Source organism: Chaetodon auriga, chromosome 4, assembly GCF_051107435.1.
Source record: "Chaetodon auriga isolate fChaAug3 chromosome 4, fChaAug3.hap1, whole genome shotgun sequence".
In the NCBI taxonomy this organism is placed as follows: domain Eukaryota; kingdom Metazoa; phylum Chordata; class Actinopteri; order Chaetodontiformes; family Chaetodontidae; genus Chaetodon; species Chaetodon auriga.
In genome coordinates this window covers 14,541,524-14,560,427 of record NC_135077.1, presented here as the reverse complement: position 1 = coordinate 14,560,427, position 18,904 = coordinate 14,541,524, and the positions used below count along the sequence as shown (strand labels likewise).

General features: G+C 43.8%; 1 protein-coding gene across 2 annotated transcripts in view; it reads right to left on the bottom strand.

Moving 5' to 3' along the window:
• Window positions 1-18,904, bottom strand: part of LOC143319033 (protein phosphatase 1 regulatory subunit 29-like) — a 249,560-nt gene that overhangs the window by 10,922 nt on the left and 219,734 nt on the right. For both annotated transcript variants that reach the window (XM_076727591.1, XM_076727592.1), the window contains exon 8: window positions 1-18,904. This exon is cut by the window's left edge and continues 10,922 nt beyond it. In XM_076727591.1, coding sequence (XP_076583706.1) covers window positions 17,329-18,904 — 1,576 coding nt within the window. In that variant the 3' untranslated portion in view covers window positions 1-17,328.

Genomic DNA, 18,904 nt, shown 5'->3' with positions numbered 1-18,904 from the left:
TGCCAAATAAGAAGACATTTAAATGGGAGCTTTTGGAAGACATAAAAGCATTTCCAGAGGTTTATGTTGTTAGACTCTGCACTGTATAAAGCCCGAGAACAACCTGCAGTGGGGCTGTTTTGTCTCCGTCTCTAGTGGACAGGAGTGTGTGTCTGCATCGTGTTTTGAAGACATCATCCAGCTGTCTTTCTCGTGCCCCTTAACAGCCTCTATTGATGGATGGGCCCGCAGTCCACAGCACGCCGCCCGGTGGTGTTATCAGCATTTACTCTCTCAAGCCCGTCTCCACCCTCTGTCCCCACCCTCTCTCCCTCAGTTCGTTTAGTCCAATCTGGGTAAGTGGCTCTCAAAACAAGCCTCGTGTTGGGATGGAGGGGAGGATCATTGATCAACTGAAACGCCCACACACGCTCATAAAACGGAGGGAACTTGGAATGCATGCGCACACAAACACATGCAGCACACCCCCGTAAGATGTGCACATTACACACATTAACGGACTAACTAACACGCTTTGTGCACGAGCAATAAAGAGCACATGACACTATATCTTTTTATATACACTCATAAATTAACACATGGAAACAGGTCGCTTTATATGGTCATTTCAGACCGTATTGTATGGATGATCAGTTTATGTCCTTGTGCTGTCACATACACACACACACACACACACACACACACACACACACACACACACGCACACGCTCACGCACACACACACTCTTCTTCATCCCCTCAGAGATACCAGGCTTATTCTGATGAAACTCCAGGAACACACTGTCATTTCAGCAGCAAGAGAGGGAGAGGGAGGGGGAGAGGGAGGGGGAGAGGGAGGGGGAGGGCCGGCGGATGGGAGTAGCCAGAGGGAGAAAAAAGGGGGACTGGGGGAGTGAGAGACGATGAGAGAGAGAGATGCGATGGGCATTTAGAAAGAGGGAGAGAGTAAAAAAGTGGGGGAGTTTGATGCTCGTCCAAGCGGTGCTCAGAACCGTTTCAGGAAAATCTCATTCCATCTGTCTCCAAATAACTGTCCTGCTCTCTCTCTGCCGCTTCCTCTCTCTCTGCCTTCACCCACCACCTCTCTGCATGCTAAGTGTGCTATTCTGCCTGGAGCACGACAAGCTGCCTCTATCATATCTCATAATATGCTACACGCCTTTCCTTTTTGGAATTCTTGAATGCTTCCTTTCCTGTCCGTCCGTGTCTTTGACACTCGGTGCCTCCTTCTGCTCTGCAGTGGAACTGAATTTAAAGGATTCGTCTGTGAAACCGGAGTCATTTCTTTTATTTTGGCATAAATTATCAAAAGATCACGAGTCGGAACTGTGACCTACATGTGTATATTTCTAAATTTAGACCTACGTGACAAAGAGTAACTTTTGATGACCTTGCAAACAACTCATGCCTGTTTTCCAGTGTTGAGCCAGTGTAAACCCTTGGAAAGCTTGTTACTAAAGAAGTATAAGCACATTACTGCAACACATAACTAAGCAACTGATTAATGACCAAAGTTGCTGTTTTCTGATCTGCCATCTCTATGGTGACGGTTTGGTTCAGTCAGGAGCGGGAACCTACAGCCTGTGAGCCATAAACAGCCGTTAAGGCAATTCATAAATACAAAAAAGCTATTACATTTTATCAGTGATAAGAGAAGATTACATGAAATACTATCCCTGAATATAACACGCGCATCATGGCTACTGGAGTAGATGTGGAGTGTCACACTTTTCAAGAGAAATGGACAAATGATCATTTTTGTTGTTGAAGTGAAAGAAAAGCCAGTGTGTCTAAGTTAGTTTGTGAGGACGAGATGAAAAAATAATCTCAAGAGTCATGACAGCTACAAAAATGCTGAACTGGATGAGCTGTGTTAACGCTCTTCAGTGGAGTTTGTGTCCCAACAAGCAGCTTTCACAGAGCACACTCTGACAGAGACACTGTCACACAGGCAAGTTTTGTGGTGAGTGAGCTAACGGCTAAGAAGCTGAAAACATCATTCAGAAGGATAATTTGAAATTAAAGTGAAATTAAAGTGCAGCAGGAGAGAGGAAACACCGCATTTTCCTACTGTGCAAGAACAAAAGCCTCCTATGACATCTGAACATGCTCGTTTCAGGACATGAAAAGTAAATAAAAGGAACTGAACATGTTTGCTGTTTAATGTGGCACCAGCTGATGTGCCTGACAGCCTACAACATGAAATCATTGAGCTGCAAAGCAACGGCCTCCTACTATGAGCAGTTTTTTTTCAAAACTCTTGCAAAGACTAAGCTTCATTCAGGACTGACTGACCCAAACCTGGAAAACCAGCAGCGAGAAGCATCATCATCACAATCACCTGACACTAGACGCCTCGACAAGAGGAGCGGTTGCAGAGGTTAGTGTGATACAGTGATTTAGTCTGACCCTCAAACTCTGTTATTAAAATTGAAACGGCCTTTGATAGGAAAAGGGTTCCCCGGGGTTAAGTTAAAGCAACTAAAACGTCTTGGTTAATGACAGAGAAAGGTCGTGCTCATGACAAAATCTCAGGCGTGAAACATCCAGCTCCATCTCCTTTAGACATTTTGTAGCGCTGTAACAAAGTCATGCTGCATCTGCTTCCGCTTCTGGAAGAAAACAGTTATTTTCACAGCCAGGAGAGGGCACAGCAAGGTGGAAAAGTTCCAGGAAAGTGTAAGCAAGTCATTTCAAGTGCTCGAATGAATGATGCGAGTCTTTTGATGCTGGCAGACTGAAATGAAATGAAATCAGAAAGGGCAACAAAAACTTGTCATCTTGAGGTGCATCAACAGAGTCCAGAAGTCTCCAGAAAAGCCTTTTTTTTACCTCAACTACTTTTGTCTGTAAGATACATTCTGTGCTATGGATGCCAACTGATGTCTGTAAAATGATGTGACACTACGCAACGCAGCCAGTAACTGTTGCACTTAAGCCATCAAGCGACCACTTATGTGTGTTTTCTGCCTGGATTTTCTCTTAATAAAGTGTGACTTTCTGCTTCTGGTGCTCTTTTCCTTGTCTGTTGCGGCTGCCAGGAAAGTTGAACTCAGCAGAGTACAGAGAAAACCCAAACAGGACTGGCTGTCATAACCTTTGTGTAGATAAAGAGCAACAAAATGGGCATTGATTTATGTGAAAATGTCACAGCTACCTGAATGTTTCACTCCCTCTTGTCGGAGATGGGACTGACAGCACTGATAAGGGATCGCAGCGGAAATGACCTGCCACAAACTCTCCGTCTCACAATATTATATAATACAACGTTCATGGTGTGCTCCTCAGCTCCATTAAGGAACTAAGATACTCATATATGTCCTAAATCTTTTGACTCCCTGCCCCAAACTCTGTCCTGCTCTGCTTTCCCGCCTGGTTCCTGACATTCATAAACTGTAGACTTTTGGCTCTGTGACTTTATCTTCTTTCTAAGAAGTTATAAAAACAGGATTGTCGGTCTTTGTTGATGCAGCTTTCCATAACCCTCCACTTCCTGTCTGTAATGCACGATCCTCCAGTCATTTTTCTCTCCGATTTTCTTTGCCCCCGCCTCTCATCCACTCCTCAAATCTTAAAAGTGAGCAGTCCCAACTCTGATGCTCCTCTTTTTGTGTCCTCCCTTGCAATCATTGCTCTGCCTTTTTCCTTTGTCATTACTTCTTCACTTTATACTTCCTCATCCTTCACAGCCTTCATCACCTTTGCTTTCAGGATGCGATACACCTACTGTTTGTTTTCTTTGATCAGAACAAAAGTTGACCCTTTATGATTTTTTTGTATTTAATCTGTCACGAGCCAACAGGGGCTTGTAAGAGGTTTTAGGGACTTTACCTGGTAAAGCTTTGTATTTACAGGTTTTGAGTGCCACCTGAGTGTGAATGGCTAAAAAAAAGGCCTCCTAAATGCACTGGGTGTCAGATCATCAAACGTTTCTGACACCAACAATCTGACAACTATGTCCCCACTCTGATTTACCCCTTTCCTCCCAAGCTCTTGGCACATTTTGTGTCCACAAATGAGTATAACACCATGAATGACTCTGAGGAGAGAAATCTGCACCCCGATATCCTCATTAGTATGATTCATTGCCCCTTTCTCGGCAAAAGGCTCTTTGTCCCGCTGTCGAGTCCATTCAGAACAGGTTTAAACACATTTGCCTTCAGATACAGTCCAACATGTCAAGTATACCCTGGTCTTAAGTCCTCTGTTACGCTTTCATCTCTGTTTCACTTTCCCTCCTCCTCCTCCTCCTTCTTCCCTTGTATCCTCCCTCACCTTTCCTTCTTTCATTCCCCATCTGGCTTTCAATCTCAATGCCTCTTCTTTCCATCTCTTCCTCTGAGCCTATCCCACAGTATCTGTGGTTTCCGGCCTAGATACCTTTCCTCCTCTCCTTTTAAGTTAATATCCACGTCTCCTCACATCTTCAAGCACATGTGAAGTCTGGCATCATAGACTCTGAGGCAGGATCTGGTAGAACTGCAAATAAAGTGAGAAGATTTAATCAACTGGAGGGACTGAGACAGGCTGAAAGACAACGAGCTCTACAGCATTTAACAGCATTGCTCAAGCAAAACCTTGCTTGTGTGTGTGTGTGCTGGCGTATATTGGTACACAACGTGCTTAACACACTTCGTGCTCACTCTGCTATCCCCCTCTGTAAGCCAAGAACACGAGTCATGGGGGCTTAACGTCCTCCCTCTGAGCACAAGCTTAAAGGTTTTATTGAGCTTTTATCCGACCACGAAGTAACACTGGGCTGTGCAAGACAACTGTATCTTTAATAAGTGATGTGAGGGCCACGAACCGATGGTTCATTTTCAACAAGTCGGGACTTGAGAGTAGTTTAGCTGTCAAGGTAAGACGGGGGTAGACTCAGGGCAACAAGACAAGCTCAAAAAACCTGGTTCGACGCCTGGTTCTGCATGAAACGCACACTGAAGGACGATTAAAAAGACAAGTGCAAAGTGTTTCACTTTTAATCAGGTTGTTTAGAGATGAATAGCCAGTATACTGCTTTGTGTTTAATCAGGCAGGTTTATTCATTGGAGGATTGTTAAAAAAAAAAAAAAGACAGTTGGCCATTTAATCAGGTTGCCTTTCACACAACAGGACTTTAAGAGGAGACAGATGTATACCGTTGCTTATTCAGTGAGGTAGCTTTTGAAATCAGAGCTCTGAACAAACAAAAAGTGGCAGTGGTGTTGCGCTGTTTTTCACAGTGCAGCTTTGATGAAAGTCAGCACAGCACACAAACGCGAAGACTGTCGTATCAAATCAGACGAGTCAAAGCTCGGTTGTCAGAGGAGCATGAAGATTACGCCCCTGACTGCAGCTGTCGGGGATGACATCACTGCCTACAGGCTGCAGTTTTTTTTTTTTTTTAGAGAATTAACTGAATTAGCCTTCAACTGTAAAAAAAAAAAATAATGATCTTCATGTTTCATTGCATGAGAACAGATTTCAGTAAGGCAGGATTCCCCAGGGCATGAGATGTTTGATGTTTACCTCTTTGAGGTTCTGATCTCAGGTTTTCACGGCTGTCCAGACAAGCTGACACCAGACAGGCAGAAGAAAACCTCAGATCAGGCAATCTTAGCTCAGATGCATCTTTTGTCGACTGTGCCCCTGTGTCATAATGATGAACATGTTGCCTGCTCTACATGTTTCCCTCATGGCCAAGGAGATGTTGCGTCACACTTTTTTCCCATAGGAGGCCAAATCCACTACATTTACCCTTGTAAAAATAAATCTGTTTTTTTCCTCTTATGGATTTCCATTATTTTTCGATCTTTACTCTCTGCTACAGTGGTCCTCTCTTTATCTCCACTACTATCCTTCGTCTCATGTCGTCCAATTGATAGATACTGGTGTAGAAAGGTCATTAAATTATGAGATGTATGTGTGCACCAGTAGGTGTACAATGTGTATTTGGATGTGTGTAAGCCTGTGTGTGTGTGCCCGCATCCCGCGGCAGTATCCACCATCCTGTACTTTCCCCGCCACGGCGGCAGAAGGCAATTAATGAGAGCCTGTGTTCTTATCTGCTACCTAGCAACCTTGACTGTTCCGCCCGTCGCCCCCGGCAACCACTGCTGCTCCCTGTAATCGATTGCTCGGCAACCGGGGACGACGGCGTGACATCACACTGAACCACCGACCCACAGCGCCATGACTGAAGGTGAAGTGAAATGTCTCTGGTTTGATTAACATGATGTGCTGGGATGATATTTGCAGCTACAGCTGGGTTTGATAGCAGAGAAAACAAAGAGCATTTGAAGGATTTACTCTAAAACCTTGAATGTAAATGTCAGGTTTTGTGTCAGTACCTCTTTTACAAGCCGCCATTTTGCACCAACGTACAGCAGCAGGGTTTCTGAAGCGTTTTATAACCAAGTTGGGTCCCCTCACCTGAAATAGCAGCCACTTTCATAATGTCAGAAGAAATGAATGCACTTTCATTCAATAAAATTATCCTTCAGTGAAAAACGACCCAGATCACCCAGCAGAAGCCATATGTCTAATGAGTGGTGCAACTGTTTAGACCATCACGTTAACTAAATTGATCCAGAGACACGATGGGTCAAGCTCTGCCAGACTGAGCACATCAGATAACAGTGATTGATTGATCACACTGTACCGTCACTGGCCACCTCTGCTAACAGATTTCCTGGGGGAAACCTGGAACAGCCATAAGGGGGACATGAGAGACTGAGCCTGCAGTGCATTTTGAATAAAGGCAAACACTCATTTATTCAACCGCTCGTGCTGTTTTTCCATCGCTATCAGCTGCTTCTTTCACTGCGCCTTCCACCTACACTTAGCGTGAGTACCAGATACATACAAATGCAGGCAATTTCTTTGACAGGTGTAAAAGTAATTTTGGGAAATGCAGGAAATTGCTAACTGATATAAAAGAACATGAGACCAGTTTAGGGAAAGAGAGTGCACCAAGAAATGCAGAGACAAAATGGAACAGACTCCAGGCTATGGGAATATCAACACATCCAATCCTTTGAAAGACACACGTGCACAAACTCCAGCATATTCAGGACAGCCACAGCACTTCTCTGCAGCACAACAACCTGCTTCCTAACATCTCACATGCCTCCTAGACCCAGACAACTGCTTGGTCTGCAGTTGCCTTCCACCACTCTCTCTATTTGGATGCTTGTTATTAAATTTGCAGCGTTTGTTTGCCCCAGGGAGCGACCGAAGCATAAACGCAGTTCCCTCGGATCATGTTCCAGAGTTTGTAATTGCCAAAGCAATTGTTATTTAAGTGACGCTCAAGGAACAAGGGGTGGCGTACTGCTGATGTTTTCCACTATTGTTAATATTTTAATGCGTTGCGCTGCATTCTGCTGGGACTCAATGACTACAGTGTTGTCAGACAATTGGATAATACTGTCTTTTTGTTGGTATTTTTGGATGTCTGAAGTTTCCACCACATGGATACCTTTTCTTACTAACAGGCTGGGAATTGTTACTTTTTCATGTTGCTACTATTTTAGCAGGACAATATGACAAACAAGGCATTGTTACTCAAAGAAAGAACACTAGAGGCGACATAATGGTATTGCACATATGGTGATTTGCTGGCTAAAATGAGTGTTGATACCCAATTAAAAATAGGCCTGTAATATCTGAATACCCTTTTGTGCCTCTTGTAAAACATCATTTACAGCAGGTTGTCGTTGACAGAGTTAAAAACCTTCGTCCACACCGACTACAGCCAAGATAAAACTATTCGTGCCCCAGAGTCTTTCAGACTGGAAACAGGAAATTATGTCTTCTGTCACTGTAAGTGGACACAAAATAGAAGTGTTGGAACTTATATGACAAGCGCAGAAACTTTCTGTGAACTCAGCAGCTAAGGATAAATGGTAATAATGAAACTCTGTTATATTTATGGTTCTGTGCTTAAACACCAGATGCTATAGATCGGCACATCAGTATTACAACAGGCTTCATTTAAGTCAAGCTTTTCTATCTAAAGTGTGTTTGATCACTTCTTGGCAGGCATGTTTCCTCAATTCATGTGTTCACTTCCTCTTGCGTCAGGTACCGTCAATGCAAACTAATCCCTTCCTCATACGGCATGCCTATGTTGTTGTTCACTCATTATAGTGAATTTGTTATGAGAGCTATTGTTGCGCAATTAATTGTCCCCTATTTTGTTCAGGCTTTTATTTGAGAGTCTGTTATAATTTCAAGGATGCATCTGCTGGATTTCTATATTTTTCTTATTGTCAACAAGTACCCCAAAAAAACAACAACAATCAAATTCTGCTTCTAATAAGTATCGTCTGTATTGCCAAAGCCTGATATGGCTAATTCCTCTGTACCTTAGACCTCCATTGCCATTGCACTGGGTGATATGTTTCTTCAATATGATGAACTTGGGCAGTAGTTTATTTTGTGTTTTTGTAGTTTATTTTGTTTTCATTCACACTGTCCTGCTCCGTTGAAAACTCACTAGAGCACACCAATCCACCACTGAAAATAAGTCCCTAAAAATAAAAGTGCTAAGCTGTTTTAGGAAAACCTTTTCTGAAAATGAAACTGTATAGTTCAGGATTTAGATTAATATCTTCAGTAAGAAGCATTGGGCTTAGGGTTGAGAGCCAAGAGTGGGACAAAAAGTATTTAGAGACAGACTAACATATTGTTGGTTTGGGTCCCTCATGGCATTTGCTGAGACAAAAGTATAGAATAACAGCAGCCTTATCCTTTAAACGTGTGTTTTCCTGGTGAGAGAATTCATATCTGGGAGCTGCAGAGCACAGTCTGACCAACATACTGGTTCATGAGAAATGTTTTCAGCTTCAATGCCTTGCCCAGGGATATTTTTGACAGTCTGTAGTTTGACTGTGCTGGCTGGGAGCTGACTCTATGTACAACTGTGCCTCTCTTGCAGTGTTTTATGTCAAGGTCATTCACACAAAGGGATTTAACGGTGGGAGATGAAGATGACCTATGGAGCATCCAGTAGCAGCGACACTACAGTTTACTTTGTGGACTTTGTGGATATGAGCATCAAGGTAATAGCTGAGCTCCACTTAACCTTTTCTTTTTCTCTTTTCAGTGTCTTTCCCCTTGCTTTCTCTCCATTCTGCTTCTTTTTCTCTTGACTCCAACCCAACCCGACATCAGTAAACAGCTGTGATGGAGTCACTGCAACAGCAGGGTTAAAAGTCACAACTCAAAGCATCCCTTTTACTTAGTCCAGGTCTATGTGGGCTCAGACAGCATAGATTTCGCTCCTGCCCCCCGCTGCAGGGCAGGAGCTGGGGCAACTAGCACACCACGCTAGTTGTCAGAGTGCGAGCTAACCTGCTGCGCTAATGCTAATGAGGCACAAGGGGCACAAGAGTCAGGAGTGAAAGCATTACAGAGAGGGAACTCACTGAACCAGCAGGATGAAGAGATGACAGTATTGTGTAGGGGAGGTGTGTAGGTTTGTGTGATGCATGCATGATTAAGTATAGAATTAAAGTATGAGAGACAATATTCCGTTGTTGGTAAACAGTGTGTGTACAGGCATGTAATTACAATCAGTGATTGTACGAGACATGAAATCCATGTGTTTGGCTGATTGTCTGCATTCTGAGTGTGTACGTGTGTGGAAATGAAAAGTGTGCATGAAGTGGGCTGCATGCAATTGCAATCTGTGCTTGTATGACAGAGTGAGAAGAGTGTGTGTGTGTGTGTGTGTGTGTGCATTTGTGTGTGAGTGACAGCAGGCAAGTGAATGAGCACGGCCTTATTGGGGCGTCCTGCAGACTGAGAGGCAGATTAATTGAAAATGCCTCAGATACGCAGCCTCAGGCGTCAGTCGAACGACAGAACGGACCCTCATAACAAAATCCCTCAAACACACATTCACACACACACACATACCATTATGAATGCCACCCGATCCCATGTTGAGGATGTACTCATGCAGAGCTGCACTGTCAGCCGCGACAGGTAATGTGAAAGCAGATGAAATGTGTGTACACGCATACAAAATGTCACACACACAAGTAAAGAAACACTAAGAAACACACACACACACACATGCACAGGATAATACTAATTCCTGCCAGTTCAATCTCCCAAAAGGACGCACTCAGACTTTCCTGCTGTTCTTTTTTCTCTACCTCCTCTTAAGAGGTACTGAAAAACAAGGTTCTTGAAAAGGCCAGCAGTGACAGGCATATTATCAGCTCTTCAACACAGCTCTCAGGATGTGTGTGTGGATGGATGTGCCTGTGTCCGTAAAGCTGAAGACAAAAAAATCTTAAAATCTCTTATACAAAAACCTAAAAAAGCTTTGACTGACTAAAAACTGGATCTAACCCTAAACATTCATATAAATACATTTATAGCAGTTGATTAAAAATTGTGCTCTCAATTACTCTTTGAATCTAATCAAGGGAGGCATGTGCAAAACAAAGGCATTCTTGGGTTGTGGGGGGATGGAGGAACATATGTGACGGCTGCGAGTTGTAGTTTTAAAGCTATACAGATCAGAAGGATCCATGAAAACGCCATATGTGACATTCACAAGAAGCAATTTCATTCCAACATACACAAAGATAACAGATTAGAACTAGTACACTAAAAATACAATCAGGTGTGAAAAGGAATGCAGAAATTATACAGAGAAGTAAATACACAACAAAAACAAAAGACACTTCGACCTGTAAAGACACTGAGTTCATTTCTACAGATGTTTGGTTCCACCTCGCCTGCACATGAAACTCGCCGTTTTGGCACTTTTTAAGACCATATGTGTCTGTAAACGTGGATAGAAATATTCAGTCCATATTTTTTTGTGGGCAGGTGTGAATATGGTATGTTTTGTGTATGTGGGAAGGTGTTTGTGTGTATGTGTGTGTGTGTGTGTTATGTATACTCAGTTATGCGTGGGAAGGTATATGTTGTGTGTGTTCTCACATTTCATGTCCATATAGTGTAACTCTAATCTATTCAAACACGTACAGTATATTCATTGATTCTCTACATTAGTGTCTGTGCGTGTGTGGTTGTGTGAGAGTGTGTGTTTGTCACAGTTGGCCACCGGTAGAAACTCCTCCACTTTTGTTGTACGTTGGATTCACAAAGGGACTCCCTCGGTCAGTCTTTGTCATTTGGTTGACGATGAGTCAAGTGATCAACGGATCAGGCCAGCCCGCAAATGAATCAACAAACTAACGACTCAACTTCAACAGCAGACAGACAGCGTTGTTTGCAGTTAAACCACAGTCCTGCTTCCTCTTTAGAGCTAGTAAAGCTGGCCAGGGCTAAGGTCAATTAAGCTGGTTGGGACACACAGAGGTTAGGGTTTGAATTCCCTGCGTAGCTTCTAGGTAGATACAAACATGTCACTCAGGACATATCGGAATAATTTCTGTAGGCAGATCCAAAGAGCAACAGAGTTTCCAATTGGTTAAAATCTAAATTTAGGTGTAGAAAATACTCAATGAACTCTGCCAAGGCTGCACAATACTCAAAATCTGTTATTATAACAATAGCAATAACAAAATAGAAATGTTTAAAAATGGCTCATATGTCAATATTAAGAAATAATCAAAAAAAAAAAAAAAAAGTCTAATAGCTACAACGTAAAAAGAAACAGAACTGAAAACATATTCTGTACTTTTTGGCAGAGGTTGGCAATGACCGTTCATTACTTCACAATCATAAAATTAATGGTAAGAAAAATACCAGTAACTGCTCTGTAGCTAACCAGCCAAACTAACTGAGCTGCAAACATCAGTCACACTAACTTCTTCTTCTGATTTCTTGACTTCATTATATTTTAACCACCATCTCTGTAATTTCCTGCCTTGGTCATTTGCCTTTGATGACAAAATCTGTGCTTCTTCAAGTGGGGTTGTGCTCTGAACTCAGCCTTTCAAGCAGTACTTTCTCCAAGTCTGCATATTGCCTCCGGCAGCCTCTGTCAATCAAATGGTCTAGGTGATGCCAGTGTCTGCCAGTCCAAGAAGGCAGTATTTCTGTACAGCCTGAGAAGAAGGTCTGCTTTCAAGACAAGGCGAAGAAGCCTCATGGACTTTCAGCTCTGCCTATCAAGATTCATGACAGCCCAAGTTTACCTCCACAGTACAGCGGCGCTGCATACATGTGTGTCTGACTCAAACACTCAGAACATGCAGAAAATGTTGTTTTGTCACTGCTGGTCCTGGACTGCATTTGGATTGACATGTTCAACAGTTGCTTTAATATTGTGTTTATAAGGCATTTGAAGAGATCAGCTATATTAATTAAACTGCAGAACTTTGAAGCTTTGAACGATGTAACTCATGAAGTGTGAATTAAGCCCTGGCTAGCCCTGTTTAGGCCTCTAGTGGAAAGCAGGACTGTCCCACCCTGTCACAATATAGCACAAAAATACTTCTCTTCAAATTACACCAAACTGCAGCTTCTGAAGTGTATCTGTTGTAAAAAGGTTTTATATTTTACATGTTTACAAAGTAAATATATTTTTCTGTTCAGCAGAATGCACAATTTTGTCAGGGGAGATAAATGTACCAGAGCTAAGTTGGATATTAAATTCAAGGGACATTTTGTTGAATTCCCTTTATCACATAACTTCTGTCCCAAGACTCCCATTTTCTAAACTGATATTAAACTCCAAGAGAAGTAACAAAAAGTTATATTCAAAGCTCTGGTTCTTATGTTCAATTACACTGTTAATGGTGAAGGCGGAAGGGGCAAAAGGGGATAGGAGGAGGAACGCCTCTGGGTTTACTCCTGCAAGTGTGAAGGCAGCCTCTATCTGTACAATGTTTTAATGTTTACAGCATTAAAACAAAGTCCCTGTTTCCACAGCAACCTCATTGTATGGATTCAAAAGTTTAATTAAACAGGAGCAGAGAGACCCCTCTGCCATTCCCAGGGAACCATTGCAAGTCTGCAGTTTCTCTGTTAGAGGTTCGCATCGAGAGCAACTACAACTCCAAAGGGAGGAAATCGGGAGTGCTGTTCCATGATTTTCCATGACTATTGATTTGTGTTTTTCAATAAGCCCGAACTTCAAAAACTTACAAAACTGAAATGAGAAACCAAACTTGTGTAGCAATGGGTCCCCAAGGCTGCTGGCAATATTGTCTTGAACAGTTTAAAACCACCACGAATTAGTTTGAGGTGTATAGAAAATATCCCTCTAGTTCTTAGATTAACAGAAAGCGTGCAGCCTGTTCACCAGAGCTGTTCCGTCCAATGTACCTGTCAATCTCCAAGACCATAATCTTGATGGTAATTCAAATTTCTTGGCACTCTGTGACCCCAGCTTAGGAAAGCAAGAAGCCCAGTGGATGGTTTCAATATTTTGTTCAATGCAGACACCATGCCTGATTAGCAGTTCTGGGATTCACAGCTCTGGACAGAGAGGGTTTGACTGAGTCCTCAGAGACTGCCACATGTCGTGCTGTCTCAATTGTTCCCTGTTATTTTTCCTTCAGGAAGCCTGAGACTGTCAGCGATTCCTTCACATTGATTCATCATTGTTGTTAATTGGCCAGACTGGAGAGAAGACACATGGGCAAATCCCTACGGTACAGGATCTGTATCCGTCAGTCTCTGCTCAACTGGATTCTGGCCCCTGAGGACTGGAGTCAGACACCCCTCACTGTGAGGGAGGGAGATCAGAAACATTGCTGTCAAGTGAAAATAGCTTCTGAAAATGAATCCATACTTAAAGAAAGACAGGAAATATATTGACTGAGGAAGAGGAGCAAGGCTCGGTCAGCTTTGATGAACTGCATGTTAAAGCTGAATGCACTGTAGTATCAATATGTGCTTTTACACAAACAGGGCAGAGCAGAATAATGTCTGTTTGGAGAACAAGTCAAGTGAATAGATTTGAATAAAAGTAAGAGAGTTCAAATAAGAACACTGGGCCACAGGACTGAAATGAGTAATGATCTTCAGTGTAAATTATGACAATTGGACACACTGTGCTTATGAATAATTGAGCTAATGTTATTCCTTACATCTAGGGAAAGGCTTCAGGGTATATGCAAGTTACCTCAGCTTGAGTCCCCCCTTTCTCCCAAATGAAGCCATTATTTTTAAAAAGCTTCCACCCCTGCATAGCCTGTGGTACTAATCTTAAACTAATTGATTGGTGATTCCTTGGACCTAACACACAGGGTAGCTGCCAGTGGAATTTGAACAACAAGCCAAAATAGAAAACTGGGCTCTTTATAAAAATGGAGGCTGTCCAACTGAGCGCCAAAGGGAATTTGCTCTGTGTTTTTTATTTGGTCCCACTCGCCCAAATTAAGTCCTATTGATCTGACAGCAGAGTAATGACGCACATTTGACATCCCATTGTGAACGCTAGTGGGTCTATTGGATTGGCTGCCACAGATGACATAGAGAGGTCAGAGGAGAAGTCATTACTCATTATGAAACACAGTGGAATATCAAAAGCAAAAACAGTCGATCATTACAGCATAATTAGAATGGGTGGTTCACCCAAATAATAAAACATATTTTCTTATTTACCCCTTGAGGTATTTAGTTGTTGAGTTGTTGGTTTGTTTGTTTTTTTTTGCCAAGGTTTTTTGATATATCCGCCTAAGATTTCTGCCGGTACACCTACACAGCAGAGGCAAAGGGAATTAAATTTCTTTGTGGACTTTTTACCTAAACATGCACATGAGCATAATCTTCTTCTGTTACTTCAAAACAGATTTATCTCCTACTAGCTGACCTTTTGAATAGAGGCCATTCTGTAGACATAGATCTTTATAGGTCAAAGAGTAAATGCCACCCTCCAGTCTCACTTTCACCATCAAACTACCACCTCACAGTGGGCGAATTCAAGCTCTGTCAAAACGATGACATCAGGGTTAACCCTGTGGAAAACCAAATAGGAATACATTACTTCCAGGCCTGACAGAGTGGTCCTTCCTGACCAATCAGACTCAAAAGAGAAAGACGCCCAGGAGGGAGGATCCCAGACTAGCTCACCTTGGCTTGCTCATAACCTGCACTGTCATAGTGAAGCATAAATCTTGGTCTGAGGACCATTTTGTCTACAAGAGGCAACAGAGAGAGGTGGAACATGGTTGAGCATCTGATGACAGAGGCAGGGACAGAATGAAAGAAAGAAAGATGGGCAGACAAAGGTAGCCGTCATTAATTTCGATCAGGCTCCCAGTCTGGCAGAGTTAATAATATCAGCACGCCCTTCTGACCTTAGACGACGATACAACATCAACCTCCGCAAATTACTCATTAATTTACCCCATTTAATTGGACAGAGGTGGCAGGCAGGGAAAAAAACACTGAGGGGAATGAATTAATTAGACATTTTAAACCAGAATTTATATCTTTTCATTTGAGATGTATCACAGCAGAGAAAGAGAGGTCAGGAAGCCAGCGGTGAGCATTGGACGAGTGGGCAGATAAAGAAACAAAGACGGCTGATCGAAATTCATATTTTGACAGTGTGGATGTTGATGCAGGGGAAGAGCATAAAGATAATTTGTATGGATGAGAAGTACTTGTCTGTGTGAATATCTAAAGCGTAAAAAATTGTACAGTTAGAGTCATCAGCACTTCTGCCTCTTGTGAGAAAAACATCTGTCTCATATCAAAGTCTCTTGTTTGCAATAATACCAAGCCTTGCTCCTATTTATTTCAACAGATTTCTTTGTAACACCCATAAATTTTAACTCAAAGACTAAATAATAACAAACCAAATCGAAACCTGCAATTAAACCAGGGCATTACTTTCTTCCTCCTTGGGACTACATTGTTCTCTATTAACCATATTGGAAACCAAAAGCAAATAAAATAAAGATAAATAGAAACTTGTGGAATCATACCTCCCAAAGGCACTTTGGTTCATAGCAAGCTCCCGCCCAGAGCAGAGGATGGTCGTATAAACTGAGTGGAGAGTCATCCAGTCTGGGGCAGAGTATACCCCTGGGGCCTTCACTCCGCTTACCATCCATTTTATCTTCACTGTGTAGTGCAGGGAGTATTTGACATATTTTCAGTTTCTATGCAGACTTGCCTTGAGCTGATACATGAATCCTATGTCGGCTCCTTAACACCGGCATGTTCAAAATGAGATGCAGCAAAACTCTCACCTCTCAATCTGCCTCTATTCCTACCTGTGATTAGGGGCTTCTCTAAAATTGGAGCTAACATCTGTCTTGCCAACCTGCATAACCCACCCTACAGTAACTTGCACTATTGAAATGTAAATTTCCTACCTCACAGCTTCCCTTATCAAAAGAAATATGTTACACCTGTAAATAAAAAATGGGCTAGGAGACAAAAATGGCTGCAGGTCTTGAAAGGACTTCCTTTGCGATATCTACATAGACAGGTAGGCTGGGCCAAAGATGCACACACACACGCACGTATACGCACACACACACAACTCCCCAGCTGGATTGTTATCTATATGCAAAGCATCTCCACTAAGGTATCCACTTTGCTACTGTGGAGGAGACTGAGAATAAAGGACGACCCAATCCCAGCCCTGTTTCCCCACCCACACACACAGCAGCATGCACAAACTGTATATACATGCCCACACACCACTGAACATATGTAGTTAGGTGTTTCGAATCGATAAGCATGCTCAACACACTGCTGCCCTGACCTGTTCTTACACTGGCTAATTGCCAGGAAGAACAATTAGCCTGATAAGTATCACTTAATGTCCTCCCCCAAAGAGGGAGATTCAGGCAATTCTAAAACAAACGCACCTAATTCCTCATCCAGCTCCCTCATTATCTCCCTAAATGATGCTTCTATAGGAGCAGGTGTCGGCGGTATCGTGGAATGATTGTTTTGTGAATGGTGGTTTGATGGGATTAGAGAAAAGAGGGACGGGTTTAAATCATGAATGGGACTGCTTCTGGTGAGATAGCTGAGCTACAGTGTGCCAGTAATGAGGTAGAAGACGCTTGTGACCACCTTTGCTTTGCTCATTAGTGGGGATTCAGCGGGTCTACGGAAGCCTGCAAGGACCAAAGTGCCCAGTATGAGGTAGTCTGGTGAACAGCTTGATTCTCATTAATTATCACTTAGTATTGTGGGGAAAACAGCTAACCTCAGAAACAGCCTCTTAAAATGTCAATGAATTATCATTTAATCAATTTTTTAAAAAATCACCTAGAGAGAATACCTCTTTAACACAGGATCCAGCAGGGTAATGACCCATGTCACTGGACACCTTAGAGGAAACATTATCTGTCTTGCTACATTAACATCTATCCCCTTTATTAGTCTGCTGTTGGCATCTGACCTCACAATCTCCCGTACAGCATTTAACTTTGCTTACTCAGCTCACAGCTTCTGCTGGGCAGAAACCCCCTTCCAATAGTCCAAAATATCATGAAGGTCCTCGTCCTTGGCAAACTGAACCTTCTTACGCAGGGCATGGCCTGCTGCTATATAGGATGCTTCCTCTCTGGGGCTTTTCTTGTAAGGCCGGAATCGCTCCCAGATCCGCAGTGTGCTCTCAGACGAATACTCTGGACTGGAGGAGTAGCCAGAGTTGTAGTTGTGGTGACGAGAGGGTGAGAGCTGGGAGTAGGTGGCTGTGGCATCCCTCTTGGTGCGGCCCAGTGGCTTGAGGAATGAGGCCTTTTGGGCGGGTGAGGGTGAGTCGTGGACGCCCTCATAGTAGAGTGCAGGAAAGGAGTGGCGGTGCTCGGAACTGTGGTAGTCTTGCTGTACCTCCAAGTGATGCTGCTGCTGTCCAGGGCCCACCACCCCACCTCCACCTCCACTCCCATTATTACACCCCATTCCACCCCCATTTACACTCACACCACCACCATTTATGCTTCCCATCCCATTCCCATTGCAGCCCCCTACTCCACCACCCCCTCCACTTCCACTCCCTCCACCACAACCCACAGGGCTGCCTTTGTCTGTTGGGTATTTGGGCGGATCGCTGCGCTGCTCAGGGATATCGACACTGAACACTCTGGTGCTCTTGACAGATCCCACAGCAGGGGCACCACAACGGTTCTTTACCACAGCAGTGTCAGCACTCAACTGCCTTTGAAGGGGCCGCACTGCATTGGCTGGGGGTGGGTCACGATAAGGAGGGGAAAGGAAGCCCCCACCGCTGATTCCCGGTCGCTCAGACAGAGGCATGACCAGTGGCACTGGGGCCATAGAAGGTGGATGAGGCTGCTGATGTAGCTGAGGATGAGGCTGAGGATGTGGCTGAGGATGTGGCTGAGGATGAGGCAGGGGGTGAGACTTTGGATGCACCTTTGGGGAGGAGGCCATGATCTGATCTCCAGGGTGGCCTGGGGAGAGGGGCAGGAGGTTCCGGGGGAGGGACGAGATGCAAGTTGGAGGCTGGGAGGAGGACACAGAGTTTGCATTGTCAGCCGTGGTTACAACATTAGCAGAAGCATCCAGTTTCAGGGCATCAATGCAGTTGTTGATGATCTGGTTCACCTTGTCCACCTCCTTGGCAATGGTGGAGATCTCTGATGCTGAGCCACGGCCGTCGTCATCCGAATCCTCCCCAGCCTCTGTCCCATTCTCAGCCCCACCTCGCATATCCACAACTACTTCCCCTCCTACCCCTGGTCCTCCAACTGCCACCCCTCCCTCCCTGCCTTCCACTGCCACTCCTGCCGTCCTCACATCCATGTAGTTTCCCTTGCTACCTATTGCTTCAGAGAAGGCAGTGGCCATTTTTTCCACCTGCGGCAAAGTGGAGAGGCGAGAAGAACTAGTGTTTGCTGAGCCGTGGAGCATGCCCGTGCTTGAGGAGGCAGACGGTGGAAGTTTGCCTCCTGTTCCTCCTGAATGGTGGTGCTGGTGGTGAGCCTGTTCCTGGAGACGCTGCATGGCACCTGGGTCATTGGCCACTGCTGCAGCCGCCTCTGGACCATAC